Source organism: Arachis hypogaea, chromosome 17 (assembly GCF_003086295.3).
Source record: "Arachis hypogaea cultivar Tifrunner chromosome 17, arahy.Tifrunner.gnm2.J5K5, whole genome shotgun sequence".
NCBI classification, from domain to species: domain Eukaryota; kingdom Viridiplantae; phylum Streptophyta; class Magnoliopsida; order Fabales; family Fabaceae; genus Arachis; species Arachis hypogaea.
The window spans coordinates 6,785,506-6,803,431 of NC_092052.1; the positions used below are offsets into that span (position 1 = coordinate 6,785,506).

Sequence of the window (17,926 nt, forward strand, 5' to 3'; positions counted from 1 at the left end):
CCAAAGATAGGAGACTCGAACCCGCAACCTCTTAATTGAGTATGAGGAGACTATGCCATTTGAATATTACTCATTGACTATTTTTAATTTAAGTTACTATTTTAACCATAGTTAAATTATATTGTAATTAAATTTTTAAAAGAGATAAATATATAATTTATTAAAATATTAGAAATTGATTTTTTTTTTAATTTTTCAAATCACTTTAACGGTGGCCCTAATCCTAAATTCTTCTTTCTCGTTCTCTCTCAATGTCAGTAACTCTTTCTCCCCAGTCGGCCTCTCCTAAAGTCTCAAACGGCCAAACTCCACAGTTCCGGTGCGTCTCCAACACTGTGTCATGCTCTCTTGTTCTGTGTCATCGCGTCTTCGTCCGTCGTTGCTATCACCCTTAGCTAAATTTTTTCTCTTCTCTATTTATCAATTTTTTCTTATTAAAAGATTAGAAATTGATTTTTTCTCTTCACTACTTATCAATTTTTTTAATTATTTAGTTAACTTATAATTTAATTACAATCAATGAGGTGCTGCTCTTTAGAAGGCATGACGAGAACGAAAGAATAGGAGAGGAGTGAAAAGCCAAAAACCAAAAGCCAAAAGCCATTATAGAGATAAATTAATAATACTTTAAAAAATACTTTAAAAAATTACATAATTATCTATTTTAAAAATTAATTTAATTATAAAATAGTCTAATCATGACTAACCTAATAACTAATTAAAAAATGATACCTCATATAAAATAAATTAAATATTACTTTACAAAAAATATAGTAAAATTCACCATTTATTTTACCGATAAAATATAGATGAACATCTTTTTTAAAAGTGCTTTGATTATTTTAGATTGATTTAAAATTCAAAATATATTAAATAAAAGCATAAAATTAGTCAACAATAACAGTTGAGAATATGATGCTTTATATTAAAAATTTTCACATGAAACATAATATAATATGCGAGCAAAGAAAGTTCAAAGATCCGTAATTTTGTATGAGCAAAATTAGTCTTAATTAATTATCTCTATTTTACGTAAATTTGTAGTCTTATAATCAACATAATTAAATTTTAATTTAACTATTAATTTTTTTTTATATTACAAATATATATAGATAAGTTTAATTTAAAAATGAAAAAATTACACTTCTCTTCTCCATGAGATACTAAAATGACACTCTCCTCCTCTCTATTTATAAAATATACATTTTCCTCCCTTATAACTTTTAAAAAACCTCCTCTTTAATCCATTTTAAATTTTTTATGTTAACTAATGTTAACTTTATCGATTTTTCAAAAAAAAAATTATTTTTTACAAAAATATTCTTTAACAAAAAGTTTATTTTTTTATCATTAAACTTTATTTACCAAAATACCATTTAATAAATTATTTTTTATTGATTAAATTCTATTTTTATCAAAATAATTTTAAAAAATTTAATAATTAAATTATTTTTTCTAAAATATCCTTCAATAATTTTTTAATTATTAAATTATAATTTTATCAAAATTTTTGTTAATAGTTTTTTTATATTTTATTATTAATTTTTTGATATTAATATATATTATTTTAACATTAAATAAAAAAATTACCATTATTAATATGTCTAACAATTAATATATATTGATATTGAAAAATAATCTTACTAAGAGTTTTTTTACTATTAAAATAATATATATTGATATCAAAAAATTAATAATAAAATATAAAAAAATTGTTAACAAAAATTTTGGTAAAATTATAATTTAATAATTAAAAAATTATTGAAGAAAATCTTAAAAAAATAATTTAATTATTAAATTTTTTAAAAAATATTTTGATAAAAATACAATTTAATCAATTAAAAAATAATTTATCAAACTGTATTTTGGTAAGCAAATTTTAATGACAAAAAATAAAATTTTTACTAAAGGATATTTTCATAAAAAATAATTTATTTTTTTTTTAAAAATGGATAAAATTAACATTAGTTAACACAAAAAATTTAAAATGAATTAAAAATAAAATTTTTTAAAAGTTATAAGCGAGAGGAATGTACATTTTATAAATAGAGGGAAGGAGAGTGTCATTTTAGCATCTCGCAGGAGAGGGGAGTAAAATTCTCTCTTTAAAAATTTATATTAATTCATGTGATTTTATTATTTCATATTTTACATATTTAATTAATTTTTTAGATTTGATGTCAAATATGAATTCTTATCGCATTTGTCTAGAAAAGGACACCGCGTTATTTTTTGTACCATTTACATAAAATGACCCTAATCGTAAACACTCTCATGATAAATTATTTTGATTTAAAACAAAAGCAACAGATCAATAGTTAGGTTTTCTTATTGATCTTTAATTCACAAGTAGTTGAAATAATAGATGACTCATCTATAATCTATTCATTAATAGAAATAGCATGCATGCTTTATTCAAAAAAAAAAAAAAAGAGTAACTCACATCATTACAGAAAAATAATTTAAAAAAATAAAAGGAAAATACATGAAGCTAACACAGTCTCTTACAATCTGCATGGCCTCTCCTGCGCTTGTTTTGTCAATTATATCCACAAAGAAGTCTGGCAAGCCACAGGGGTTTAGCAGTCTTTATAAACAACCTTCCAAGAAATATCCCAAATACCACTCCGCATCCATATCCCACTGCAACTGATTTCCACCCAAATAATGATTCTTTTGCCTCAGGAAACACTGAAGGTGGTTGTTCTTCATCATTGCTGCATGATTTTGACAAAGGGAATCCACAAAGCATTGGGTTTCCTCTGTAGGAATCATTTTGGAATGTATTGAACTGTTCTCCTGTTGGTATCATTCCCTTCAACTGGTTTTCGGAAAGGTTCAAGACAGATAGGAAATTTAAATTTGTCAAAGCCATAGGAATCTCACCTTTCAATTGGTTCCACGAGAGGTCTAACCATTCCAAACTTGTCAAATTTCCCAGAGTTTGTGGAATCATACCACTGATTTTATTGTGAGAAAGGTTAAGTCCTTTGAGAGAACTTAATTCTCCAATGACATGTGGGATTCCTCCTTCTAACATGTTATTTGACAAGTCTATGGTTGTGAAAATAGTTAATATCCTTGACATTTCTATCACTTGACCTTTCATGGTGATCACCACAGAATCATTATATGGTACATCGGTCGTATTAACATGGGTGCTCATATATAAACCATCAGCTTGAGTATTATTTCAGAGTCATCATTCCATGAAACTCTTGAAAGTATTGCATTGGCAAAGACCCACTAAACTTGTTATTAGACACATCAAAAATTCTCAACTTTGGAAATGGGTGCTTCCTACTCAAACAAGTGATGGTACCATGAAATTTGTTATTTCGTAAACTGAGTACCTGTAATTCCTGAAGAGCTTCTAGCCTACTGGGAAATACATCTTGTATGTTATTGTCACTCAGGTCTAGAACTTCCAGATTTGTGCAATGAGCCAACGATTGTGGTATTGGTCCCTCTAATTGGTTGCCATTCAACTTTATAGTCTTAAAAGCATTCTTCTTGGAGAAGTTTCCAGGTATGCTTCCATAAAAATGGTTGATTTGCAAATCCAAAACCTGGAGTGAAGGAAAGGTTCCCAAACATTGGGGAATATCGCCACTCAAATTGTTGTGGGACAGGATTAGCAAATTGAGGGACCTTCCATTGCAAATTGTTGGAGAAATTCCGCCAGTGAAGTTGTTGTTTGAAGCTGAAAAGTAATTGATGCCATCTGGTGGATTTGGAAGATCTCCTTGCAACTTGTTGAAACTAAGATCAATGAAGCTTATGTTCCATTGGTATAACAACTCATTAAACCATTTGGGAATCACCCCTTCAATTTGGTTATTAGAAAGGTCTAGTGCTTTTAGATATTGAATTCTTTCTAAGAATCTAGGAAATTTTGTAATGTTACAAGAAGATAAATATAAATAAGCTAGGTTAGGTAAGAAATAGTCAATACTACTATTATCATAATTAAAAGAGAGAAAATTATTGTGAGATATATCAAACACAGCTAAAGATTTTAACTTTGAAAATTGGTGGAAGTCTACAAAACCAATCAAATCATTTGATGAGAAATCTAACTGTAAAAGATTTTCATATCGAAATATTGAATTTGGAAAACCACCTTGGAGTTTGTTATTAGAGAAAAGCAAATGTGTGATGGAATGAGTTGAAAATTCATTAATCGGTCCTACCAGCTTGTTGTTACTAAGACCGATCTCTTTCAAGAGGGGCAACGAGTAACACCAATGAGGGATTGTTCCATTTAACAAATTATTATCCAAATGTAGAGCTACTAGTTTTGAGAGTTTGGTAGTTTGACTTGGAATTGGGCCTTCTAAATGATTAGCTGACAAATCTAAATGAAAAACTTGGGTTAGTTGAAACAATGATGGTGGCAGTTGGCCTCCTAAATTGTTTGAAGAAAGTGCCAAGAACTCTAATTTAGTGAAGTTGGCGGCGAATACATCTGGGATGTGGCCACTGAAATTATTTTCTTGAAGATCTAAATTGATGAGATGTTTGAGGTTTGAAAGCAAAGATGGGATCTCACCATGAAAGTTATTTGCCGCAAAGGCCAAAGTTGTCAGTTGAGTGAGGTTCCACAGAGAAGGAGGAACCAATCCATCAAAGTCGCATTCGGTAAGCCATATTTGATTAAGAGACTTCAGCTGGCCTATGGAGTCTGGTATTTCTCCTGAGAAAGATGTGTAGTAGAGATCCAAGACCCTTAGAGGAGCACTCCAGTTGGACTTTGGAAGTTTACCTCTGAGCATTGAATTCTCTGACAAAATTAGTTCTTGCAGATTAGGTAACCCAAGTACGGCAGTTGGAAAATTCTCTTGTAACCCGGTGTAATCAAGTCTCAAGGAGACAAGAGAAGATGACAAATTCATCAGCAAAGACAGGGAGTCCTCTCTAACAGAAGACATGTTCACATCAGTTAGAACAAGCTCTTTCAAGTTTGTGGCGTTAAGAATGAGTCTGTTCCATGTGGATGGATCAAGTCTTAGTATATTTTGTCTGAAAATATTAGTGGACAGATCGAGTGAGACTAATTTAGACAGGTGAGAGATTGTGGACGGAATCACACCACTCAAAGCTGAAGAGGATAGATTGAGATGGGTGAGACTCACAAGATCACCAATCCCGGGATATATTGAAGAATCAGACAAGTCATTGAAGGCAAGGTTGAGTTGTTGAAGATGCGTGAGATGGAAGAGCGTGCTGTTGGGATGCAACTCACCCTGAAGCATGCTGCAACTGAGGTCGAGGCCAATCACGTGCCCTGACGTGGTGTCGCACGTGACACCATCCCACTCGCAACAATCAGTATCGTTTTTCCATGATGCTGTCTTGGGATAAGACGAACAATAAAGCTCCGCCAACCACGAGTCTTTGTATAACGAAGTGTTGACGACAAACGAGTTCTTGAATTGGAGCAAGTTTGAGGTGTCATCATGATTGCACAATGGCAACACCGATGATGAGCAAGTGTAAGATGGAGTATGAATGAAGAGTAACAAGAGTGTGAAACATGGCAACACAAACGACTTCATATCGCAAAATTTAGATTTCATGAGGTTTGAGTTGAAGGAAAGGATTTGTGTTTTGTTTTTGGTGACTGAAGGAAAGGATTTGTGTGTATGTTATGCGCTAACAATGCAAATTTATAAAGTGCTTCTATTTTTCTAGACAAGTACTTTTATTCCACAACCGCGTTGAATAAAATGTTAACTAGTGTCATAGTCTGCGTTGATTTATAATAATTTCCTAATATTTTACATACACATACATAGTTTATATATATATAATTATGATAGAGAACTCATAGTTAGGCAATATATCTAATTTATAGTTTTTTACTGTTTTATATGTATAAGTTTTAATTTATTTATATAAAATTATAGATTATGTTAATATTATTTACGTTAAATAATCAGTTCGAAAACATTTATTAGTTTTTAAAATTTTTGTTTTAATAAAAGGTTCGGCTTTAATGAATTGAGCTATGAGTTAAACTCAATTTTAAAACCATATACCTAACCATTTATCCAACCATTTATCTAATATCTATGAATATCATAAATTCTAACTTAAATTTTATTATTGTTAAGACTATATCATCGAATAGACTGATGATGGAACTAATCAAATAAATCATTTTCAAGGAAGCTGGAATGATGGAATGGAAACTAAGAGTAACTATAATTGAGTGTTTTAGTCTTTATTTTGTATTAAAAATAATTGATAAAAAATGAGGTATAAAAAAACATTTTATTTTGATAGAAAATATATTAACTTTTGTTTTATTATATAAAATTTAAATTGAATTAAAATTAAATATTAAAATAATAAATTTTACATTAGCCTCAAATAATTATATATTACATAAGATCTCACAAATATTATTATGATATTTTATAAAATCCAAAATGAAATTAAGCTAAGATAGAGATGCTCTTAATATTTCCAAATGAAGAAAAGTCATTAAACTTGAGTGATACGGAGAATTGAAGAAGTCCCTAGTCTTCCTCAATCATCGGGAAAAAAAAAACGAACTTATTTTCCTGAAATTTTTTTGACATAAACAATAAAATAATTATTTCTCCTGAAAGGCATATATAGTTTTCTAAAAAGACAATTTTCTTTTTGTGACGAATAAAATCAATAATTTTTTTCAAAAACATGTGGTAGTAAATACGCCCAACACAATATAGTTAGATTAATTCTATAATATGGTTATATAAGTTTGACAATATTTAAAATAGTATTGTTAAAGTTAAAATTATATTTTTCATATTTTTGTAATATTTTTTTAATTAAAAAGTATTTTTAAATATTAAAGATATTATTTTGATTTTAACAATACCTGTTTGAATATTATCAAAGTTATATAATCATGGTAGTAACTATAACAATAGCTATAATAGCATATATCTTAAAAAATAGGATCCCGTTAGGATGGGTTATTGAGTTACAAAATGAACATCCCTTATACTATCTAGAATAACCATCCGAGTACTAGCGCATGATACCACTCATCCCAAAAAAAACTTCAGTTGATGGAAAAGGGTAACACTAATGATTATATCTCTAATATTCTCCAAACCTCCATTGTACACATTGTATAAATATTCCATTGGCTCCTCATACTTTCCCTAAAAAATATTGTCACTGCATGTAATAACAGTGAAAACTGAAAAGTGAATATTAAAGATGGAATACATATAGTATCCAGATTTATTAGGTATGTTTTATATATAATAAAAAATACTATGCATAATGATAAGTTTTGATAGATGTCAGAAAATATAAAAATGTAATTGTATTAAGTGACCAAATATGTTTACTTTCTTTTTCCTTTTGAGCAAGGCAAAAAGACTTCATGCTAGTGAAACTTTAATTTTATTAAAATTTTAATAATTCCATTTCTTTTTAAGTTTAAAGACTAAAAAAGTAGCACAATATCATTTCTTTATATCTCACGAGTGAACCAAAATTTTCCAAAATGCTCCCAACATGCTAGATTTATCTGTGCCTACTCACACTGCTTTAATTTGTCTCAGAAACTCTCAACCTTAACCTTGTTTTGCTTCTTTATTTATCAGCTGTAGCCTTATAATTAATTATTGCTTATAGATTGTTCATCAGTTGCAGATTCAAAATATTCAGAGAAGGAAATGTTACCAGACAGACAAGTTGTGTGAGACAGAACAATGCATTGAAGGATATTGCATTAGATAGTGCATGCTAAGTTGCTAACAACACATTGTTACAAAAAGTACTAGTTTCAGTACAATAATTGATATTAACTTGGTCAATGCAACATGAAACTAAAGAACCCTGAAAGAATATTATAATGTCATATATAATCTCATTGTGTCTTCAATCAAAGTACATCCCTTTTTTAAACATAGCCCAATTTCATTTCACAATATTCTTTTATCAAATGCGATAAGATGTAGACCAATATTTTTTTGAAGTGCTTAGATTATATTAGATTGATTTAAATTTCAATATAATATTAAATAAAACCACACAAAATGAGTTACAAAAATTAAGCTGACAATATACATGATCCATTTTATAAAGAATAATATACACATGAAAGAAAATACATGACCCATGCATGGTCTATTAATTAATAGAAATTACATATTTTATTCCACAAACAGAGAAACTAACATCATTACAGAAAAATATTAAAAGAAAAAAGGAAAACACATGAAGCTAACAACAGTAGTCTCCTACAGTTTACATGGCCTCTCCTGAGCTTGCTTTGTTAAGTATAACCACAAAGAAGTCTGGCAAGCCATAAGGGCTTCGCAGTTTTGATAAACAACCTTCCAAGGAACATCCCAAATACCACTCCGCATCCATATCCCACTGCAACTGACTTCCACCCAAATAATGATTCTTTTGCCTCAGCAAACACTGAAGGTGGTTGTTCTTTGTCATTGTCGCATGACTTTGACAAAGGGAATCCACAAAGCATTGGGTTTCCTCTATAGGAATCATTTTGAAATGTATTGAACTGTTTTCCTGTTGGTATCATTCCCTTCAACTGGTTTTCAGAAAGGTTCAAGACAGCCAGAAAATTCAAATTGGTCAAAGCCATAGGAATCTCACCTTTTAATTGGTTCCATGAGAAGTCTAACCATTCCAAACTTGTCAAATTTCCCAAAGTTTGTGGAATCGTACCACTGATTTTATTGTGAGAAAGATTAAGCCCTTTGAGAGAACTTAATTCTCCAATGACATGTGGGATTTCTCCTTCAAACATGTTATTTGATAAGTCTATAGTTGTAAAAGTGGTTAATATTCTCACTAGCTCTGTGGACTGACCTTTGATAATAACCACTACAGAATCATTGTACGCAGCACCGGAGCTGCTATGCATGTATAACAAACCACGAGGATGATGAGTACCATTACTCAGATCCTTCATTCCTTGAAAATTCTCAAAGAACGAGGTTGGCAAAGGGCCGCTGAATTTGTTGTTGGAAACATCAAATATTCTCAACTTTGGAAATGGATCTTTGGCACCGAAACTAGTGATGGTACCATGAAACTTATTTGCTCTTAAACTGAGTACTTGTAACTCCTGAAGACCTTCTAGCCAACTAGGAAACACATCCTCTAAGTTATTTTCTGCAAGATCCAAAACTTCCAACATGATGCAGTTAGACAAAGACCTTGGTAACGAACCGTCCAGTTGGTTGTTGTTTAACTTTATTGTTTGAAAGTTGTAGTCTTGAGAAAAATTTGTAGGTATGTTTCCATGAAGGTTGTTCACTTGAAGATCCAAAATTGTGAGATCAGGAAGTGCTCCCAAGCATTGTGGAATCACGCCAGACAAGTGGTTGTGAGACAAGATGAGTGCATCGAGGAAGGTTGCATTGCAAAACATTGAAGGAATGGTGCCAGACAAGTGATTGTGAGAAAAGATGAGTTGTGTACTGAGGGACAATGTTGAAGGAATGCCTCCTGTGAAGTTGTTGTTTGAAACTGCAAAGTAATCGGTGCCATTTGCTGGAATTGGAAGATCTCCTTGCAGCTGGTTGAAACTGAGGTCAATAAAGTTCATGCTCTTCCATGTGTGCAAGAGATTATCACTAAACCAATTGGGAATCTTTCCATGGATTTTATTGTTAGAAAGATCTAAATTTCTTAGATTTTGTAGTTTAGCTAGGAATGGAGGAAAAACAGTAACACTACAAGAAGAGAAATATAAAATGTCAAGTTTGGGTAAGACATAGTCAACTCTACTATTAATATCAACAGAAAGAAATTTATTGTTAGAAAAATCAAGAAAATATAAATTTTTCAATTTTGAAAAATGAAAAAAGTCCACAAGACCACTCAAGTCATTTGATGACATATCCAAATGAGTGAGATTTTTTAGAAATTCAAAGATCGAATTTGGAAAATCACCTTGAAATTTGTTATGAGAGAGAACTAAATATTCCAATGAATAAGTGGAGAATTTGCTAATTGGCCCTGTGAGTTGGTTCATGCTAAGATCTAGATCTCTCAATGAAGACAAAGAATAGCACCAATCTGGAATTGTCCCATTTATAAAGTTATTAGCCAAATCTAGTATTTCTAGTTTTGAAAGTGTGGCATTTTTGCTTGGAATTGGGCCGATTAATTGATTAAAAGACAGACTTAAGTAAGAAAGTTGAGTTAGATCAAATAATGATGATGGCAGTTGGCCTCCTAGACTGTTAGAAGAAAGTTGCAAGGTATGTAATTTAGTGAAGTTGTCGAACACATCTGGGATGTGACCACTGAATGTATTATGACTAAGATCTAAGTAGGTGAGATGTTTGAGGTTTGAAAGCAAAGATGGAATCTCACCATGAAATCTATTTCCTGAAAGGTCCAACTGTGTTAGTTGAGTGAGGTTCCACAAAGACACAGGAATTAACCCATCAAATCGGCAAAACTGTAGCCGTAGTTGGTTAAGAGACTTCAAATGGGAAATGGAATCAGGTATTTCTCCTGAGAATACTGTGTAAGAGAGATCCAAGTACCTTAGAGGAGTGCTCCAATTAGACTTTGGAAGTTCAACTTTCAGATCTTCATTGACATACAAACTTAGTTCTTCAAGATTAGGTAAACCAAGTATGCCAGTTGGAAATCTTCCATGCAATTCAGTATAAGCAAGATTTAGGAACAACAAAGAGGATGTGAAATTCATTAGCAAAGACAATGAAGTTTCTCTGATAGAAGACATGTCTATGACATTTAGAACCAGCTCTTCCATGTTAGTGGTGTTACCAATGAGTCTGCTCCATGTGGATTCATCAAGTGTCAGTTCATAATTATACGAGAGATCAAGTGAGAGTAATTTAGACAAGTGTGAGATTGTGGACGGAATATCACCAGCCAATGCTGAAGTGGATAGATTGAGATGGGTGAGACTCACAAGATTACCAATTCCAGGATATATTGGAGAGTTGGAGAAGTTATTGAAGGCAAGGTTGAGTTGTTGAAGATGCGTCAGATGGAAGAGTGTGCTGTTGGGATGAAACTCGCCTTCAAGCATGCTGCAACTCAGGTCAAGCCCAATCACGTGCCCTGACTTGGTGTCGCACGTGACACCATCCCACTCGCAACAATCAGTATTGTTGTTCCAGGATACTGTCTTGGGATAAGATGAACAATAAATCCCCATCTCCTCACTCCACCACCCGTCTTTGTACAATGAAGGGTTGATGGAAAATGAGTTCTTGAATTGGAGCAGGTTTGAGTTGTCATGGTGGTTGCATAGTGGCAACACCGATGAACAAGTGGAAGATGGAGTATCAACAAGAAGAAGAAGAAGAAGAAGCAACGAGAGAGTAAAACACCCCATCATTATGATGTCACAATAATAATGTTTAGATTTTTAATGTATTGAGTGTAGTGCATGGCATCGAATGCAACTCATGAATGCAAATTTATAGAGATAAGCCCCTGCGTATGGAATATGATTCAAACTTAGTTTGATAGTGTAGTGTGTGGTACTGGCTATTCGCATTTTTCCACAACATTTTTCTACAACCTCATCGCATTAATCCATGCATAAATTAAAAATAATACGTTTAACTAATTGGTGTCATCATTATTAGATACTATTTCAATGACTTTTTTATTTCTTTCAGCATGTATACTATACGCTTATAGCACACAATGCAAGTTGAATTATATAAAATTGTGTAGTTAAATAATTATACTTGCAACACTGCATAAAATTAAAAGAGTTGTAAGCAAAATTTCCGTCCTTCCTCAAAGTTCAGTATTTTCTATCTTAATTATGCCTCTGTATATAAGTTAATTCTTACATAAAAATAATAAGGCTATACATATGTGATATGCATACATGATGATGTATAATGATACAAGATTAAAATCTATCATTGTCTCTCTGTCTCTTATATTCTTGTTTAGTGACATTAGTATTATTAAAAATTGAAGTCCATTCATTATAAGACTATTATATATAGAGAAAGTGAAACCCAGCCATTGTCGAATGGACAGTTGGAAAGAATTAATAACAAATAAATCTTTTTCTGGAATAAGCTTGACTAATGATGGCTTTAAAAATTAATTTAATTTATATTGGGTTTCTATTAATTGTAAGGAATCAAGTGATGTAACTTGGATCTTTGATGTATAGAACTAGGTTACTATATATTTCAAGATCATGTGTACGCTCCCGTTGATAACTTCACATGGCCGAAATTGTAAATTTTGTTATGCATGATCTATGATGTATTTGTAAGCTAAAACACAGGGTAATAATTATGAAGCTAAAACACAAATTATATCATACACTTTAGTCCATAAACAAAGAAGTTCACATTGCAGAACATGAAGCTAAGTCATCATATTCTTCTATGATTTAAGTCCACAAGGGTTTCTTTCCCAGTCAAGATAAGCCAAATAAAATGCCAAATAGTAATTGGAGCTAGCATGAAAGAGCTCTCATACTTTGATTTGAAATATTTGTTTGATTCGATAGTATATTATTCTGGACACTGATTTTCCACAAAGCGCGTTGAATAACAAGAAGGTATGTCATAATCTGGGAAATAAAGTTGCATGGTATGGACTACGGAGAATGAAGAAGCAACAAGCTAATTAAGAGGGATAACCAATGCAAAATAATATTTTTATTTTTAATCTTCTTCAATTCATTTCAAATTTTCTATCACACTTATCTTAATCAAAGGTAAATTATTTTTTTTGCCATAAGATTTACGATTCTTTTTAAAATACCATAACGTTTAGTTTTATGAGGAGTGCTAGGGGACCAGTAACTTTTGTGGTTTGTAACCATTAATAGTGTTTTTAATGGTGTGAGATTAAATCCAATAGTGTGAAATTATTGTTGGCCAACTTTTTAAAAAATTGCTGACCCCGAGACTTTTCCTGGTTAATATTCTCATCAGCTCTATGAATTGACCTTTCATAGTGACAACTACAGAATCATTGTATGTTATTTTGTTGCTGTTATTTATATATGACAAATCAGGATTACTATCACTCAAATCCTCCATCCCTTGAAAATTCTCAAAGAATGAGATTGGCAAAGGGTCGCTAAATTTGTTGTTATAAACATCAAATATTCTCAACTTTGGAAATGGATGTTTGGCAATTAAACTAGTGATGGTACCATGAAACTTAAAAAATAAAAACTACCAAATAAGGACTTAAGAAGAGTTGCAAACATTGGACACGGTTTGACCCTCCGTCAATTCCTAACATAAAAAAATTAACGAAATTGCTTATGTGTAGTGTGTTAACTTTGGTTGACATGTCTGTCTATTCCCCAATTAAATGATCTCAAATGTTAGAAACAATTTAGTCTTCCAATTTGGTTGAGTTATATCAGCACACAAACCCTAATTGTCTAAATTCCCCAATTGAGCATCTTTAAGGTCAGTGCATGCCTTCTAAATGCTATCGCAACAAATGATGGAATAGCACAGAAAACTCATTCATTACGAGACGGCAAAAGGAAAGAAGCAAAAGGAGTGATTGGAGTGGTAGAGGTGATTCAACACATACGAGAGCATTCAGCGACAAAATTGCTTCCACGAGTAATTGTCAATTATATGCAACAATATACAAATTTAGAATAGTGAAGAATCCAAATAAGTTATTCTTTGGGTGTCAACTATAGGGTAATTGATTTGTTTGTGCTTTATTGCTTGAAAAGAAGAAAAATGTTTGGAATTTTTTTTTTTTCATTTTTGTGCAGAACAATTTGTCATATTGCAAATTCTTCAAATGACTGGATGAAACTATTGGTTATAAACTTATAATCCTCTCGTGCGCACATCTTTTTAGCTACGGTTTATTGTAAATAAAGGGATTTGTGATAGATTTATGAAGAAATACACAATATAAGAGAGGCTCCAACAGTTTTCAATGATTTAGTGTCAATATTAAGTTGGCTAAACAGCATACGTCAGTCTATATAATAGAATAGCTAAATATATCCGTTCTATTTCACAAGGTCAATTAACAAAAAAATGTAAAGTATCTGAGATTTACAATTTTTGAGGACTTATATAGTAAGTTATTTTGGTGACTATTTATATAATAGTTTTTAATTCTTAAGGACTAATTTATCTAAAGTTAAAATTCTGATAAATTTAATTTGTCATTCTATTCTAATATTTAAGATGCACAAACTAATTACAAGTATGAAAAAGGCTTTTATATTAGAGAAAATCACTATAAATGATCATTAATAAAATTAAATTATTAAAAAGAACTGTTTATATCAATTATTTAAAAAAAGTAGTTTATATATTATTTAAAACCAAAAATAAAAATTAAAAAGATAATATTAGTTTTTAGTTCCCTTCTCTCCTTTCTTATTTTTGTCTCTCAATTTTCTTTTTCCAAAAAAACTCATGATTTTCAGTCCCTCTTAATTAGCCCAAACTTAAGCCCATATTTATGACACTGCAACCATCATGTAGTTGCAGTCCAATGACTCCAATTTCTGTCTCTTCCATGCATGTGTACCTGTTCAACAATCAAAAAATCTATTAATTTTATTGTTTTTTTATGTTCATCGTTACTGTGTTCTTAATATTATGCTTCGCTTAATTTCTTTTAATTATTTTCCATAAGTTTAATGTCATTCGGTTTTCTTTCAATTATAGTAATAAAATTTTAGTTGAATGGTGTTAACTATGAATGTTCTTAATATTATGCTTCACTTAATTTCTTTTAATTGTTTCCCATAAGTTTAATAAGTTTAATGTGATTCGGCTTTCTTTCAAGTTTCAATTATAGTAATAAAATTTTAGTTGAATGGTGTTAAGTGTTAACTATGAAGACCGAGTGACAATGCATGGCTTGAAAATTCACCATGCTGTTTAGGGAGTAATAATGGTATTATTTGTGTGACTAAAGAGAAATATATTTAACAAGGTGTGACGGGAAAATGGATCCTTTTTAATTTTTTTAACATTTAAAAAAATGCAGTATAATCTTTTATTATTAACTTTATAAGTGGGACTAAAATTAAATATAAAAAAAAAACAATAAATGATGAAAGATCACAATTGACATCCCATGCTTATGCATTTTTCTCAATTGTTGTTTTAGTCTATTTTGTTGACCTTAGCTATTAAAGAGATAAAAAAGAAATTTGCAGTTCTCGCGTACTATAAAATATCCTTATTTTTTATTGCCAATTTTCCAAAATGTCGGAGATGTTAAAAAATAATAGGGTGAAAAATAAGAAAAAGTTAGAGGATTACTCATGATGAATTTTTAATTTGCAGCAACAAATTTTTATTATAGATGAAAAAATTTGAGTATGATATAGACCATTATAAAAAATATATTTACAAGAAAGTAATAAATAAAAAAGTAATTTAAAAATATATTTATCTCTACAAAAAAAATTGGTCTTTTTCTTTAAATATTACACAAATTAACCCTTCTTAATAATTTTAATATTAAAAATTTTTTTAACAATTAAATCTCTCTAACAATTTTTTATAATATTTTTCTTTTTATATTAAGTTTTTTGGATATTAAAATTATTTAATATTTTTATGTAATAATTAGTTATTTAATTATTTAACACAAATTTCATTTCATTGGGTAGCTAAAGTTAGTTGGATAATGCAATTTTTATTTCTAACCTATAATGCATGTTAGTTGGGCAATGCAATTTTTATTTCTAACCTAAAATGTATGTTAGTTGGGTAATGTAATTTTCATTTCTAACCTAGAAACATATAAATAAATAATATATATACTTGACACCATTCAAAATATATTGTTATCATTTCTAAACATTCTTTTAGTAGGATAAGATAACACTAAAAATGTTTAGAATTATCAGAACAGAACAAAAATTGAAAATAACAACTATCTCATATGATATACAGCCCGTAGAATTTATATTTTTGTATCAACCCATCCAATCTTATTATCAAAATGGTGAATATTACAATGATCAACCCGAAAATGGAGAGGGAGAGGAGGAAGACTCGGACTCCGAATCAGAAGTCGGAGAGGAGGAAGCCCGGGAAGAGGATTCGGACTCAAAAGATGGAGATGAGGAAGACCCGGACTCGGAGGATGGAGATGGAGAGGAGGAAGACCCGGACTCGGAAGATGGAGAGGAAGAGAAGGAAGACACAGAAGACGGAGAAGAAGAGGGCCCGGAAGATGGAGAGGGAGAGGAGGAAGACTCAGAAGATGGAGAAGAAGAGGAGGAAGACTCAGAAGATAGAGAAGAAGAGGAGGCAGACTTAGATGAAGATTTAATGTCAACTTACTAATTAGAAATTACAGTAAAATAAAAATTATACCAAAATTTAATTCAGCATTCAAAATCCAGGATCTGAAATTATATCAAAATTAGGAGGATTATTAGAAGAATACATTACAGAATATAGAATTTCACAATGTGATCACTAATTTTCAGCCAATAACAAAAAATAAATTCAAAAGAAAAATTCAAGTTCCTTCATAAACCAAAGAACGAAACAGAAAATAATGTTAGAATTACTTTCAATAACAAGGGTATGTGCCAAATATTGGGCAAATCATGGAGATTAACAATGTTTGACATCTGCTGAGTTGGCTTTGTTTTCTGTAAATTAAAACCATCAGTTTAAGTCTATATCATAGTTAAAAACAATAAACTGAAATTTAAAATTTCAATTGGATACTTCCTATTTTTTTATTTCTCACTTATATCTAGTAAGTGAACATAGAAGTTGCATTGATGTCATTTTATTTGTAGTATACTGTTCGCCAACAACATTGAGAACAGAAACCAAGTTGACATGAATGAGTTAGCATTACTTCTGAAAAACGGTTTTAAAATTCTATTCAGCATTCAGTATTACAGCAATTCTGTAGCAGAATTAACAGAATAAAAAAATTAATTGAAAAACTAAAGAACTCTGCAGCAACTCCAGCAAGCCAGTGATTCATATAATTAACAGAATAAAAAATATTAATTGAAAAACTGAAGAACTCCGCAGCAACTCCAGCAAGCCAGCAATTCATATCATTACGAGTTTATCAAAAAAATTAATTAAAACACTAAGGAACTCACTGAGGCAGAGAAAGCACCTAAAGTGGCATAGAGATGCTCGGCAGGATAGAGGCGGCCGACGACAGAAGCTATGACCCGACCTTCCGACAACGAGGGCGACAGAAGCTTTAAATGGACCACCCGACGATGACGATGGCAACAGAAGCTTCGAGTGGTGATGGTGGCAACAACTGGTGGCCACTGCCGGTGCCGATAGTGGTAAGGACGGTGGAGTGGAGGCGTTCCTGCTGGCTTCAACCTTCAGCTCATTGAGGAAATTAGGGTGGAAGGGGAGAGAGAGGCGTTAGGCTCAAAGGGATTGGGTGGGTTATGGCCTTTTGAACGTTTTTGTTTTTAGCGTAAAAAAACGACGCCGTTTTTTATAAGGATGGCAAAATTGGACTTCTAAAAAACCCGTTCGGTTCGTCCGGTTAACCACTGATTTGACCGATTTTTTACTGGTTTTTGTAGAACGGTTTTAGGAGTCAATCGAACTGGCCAGATGACCGGTTTCCAATTAATTCGGTTGAACTGGTCAGTCCGGTCCGATTTTTAGAACATTATTAAAATTTCCATTCCTCAAATCATTTTCAGGCTCATAAACCACTTTTCCTCAAACGTAAATTTCCCTTTTTAAAACATGGTTACTGAGCACGTGGTGGCCAGCCACTTCTCCTCAAATGTAAATTTCTCTTTTTAAAACAAAGTCACATTCCTCAACATCTTTCCATAACATTTCAAAAACCACATCAAATTAAAAGTCTTTTCTGAGAGATTCAAAATCATTCATCCTAACACAAGATTTGGTGACAAAAGTTCTTCAGCAGAGTCTCAAGTCTTTAGGGGAGAATAACA

The 17,926-nt window shown here is 31.3% G+C and overlaps 1 protein-coding gene, 1 long non-coding RNA gene and 1 pseudogene across 6 annotated transcripts in view; all 3 read right to left on the reverse strand.

The window, feature by feature from the left end:
* LOC112766872 (receptor like protein 24) overlaps nt 1-11,764 on the reverse strand; it is a 171,677-nt gene extending 159,913 nt beyond the window's left edge. For 3 of the 5 annotated variants that reach the window (XM_072222242.1, XM_072222241.1, XM_025812770.2), the window contains exon 1: nt 8,346-11,764. In XM_072222242.1, the coding sequence (XP_072078343.1) occupies nt 8,346-11,365 (3,020 nt within the window). In that variant the 5' untranslated portion in view covers nt 11,366-11,764. Of the gene's footprint in view, nt 1-8,059 lie in introns of those variants that run through there. The other 2 variants (XM_072222243.1, XM_072222244.1) reach the window with 2 other exon arrangements.
* On the reverse strand, nt 2,306-5,651 carry LOC112762468 (receptor-like protein 7; annotated as a pseudogene).
* A 2,476-nt stretch (nt 11,765-14,240) lies between the features above and the next one.
* LOC140180852 (uncharacterized) lies at nt 14,241-17,383 on the reverse strand. Its single transcript, XR_011874877.1, has 2 exons — nt 17,093-17,383; nt 14,241-14,529 (listed from the first exon to the last, which is right to left on the reverse strand). It is a non-coding gene; the product is annotated as an uncharacterized lncRNA (long non-coding RNA).
* Nucleotides 17,384-17,926: the final 543 nt, after the last annotated feature.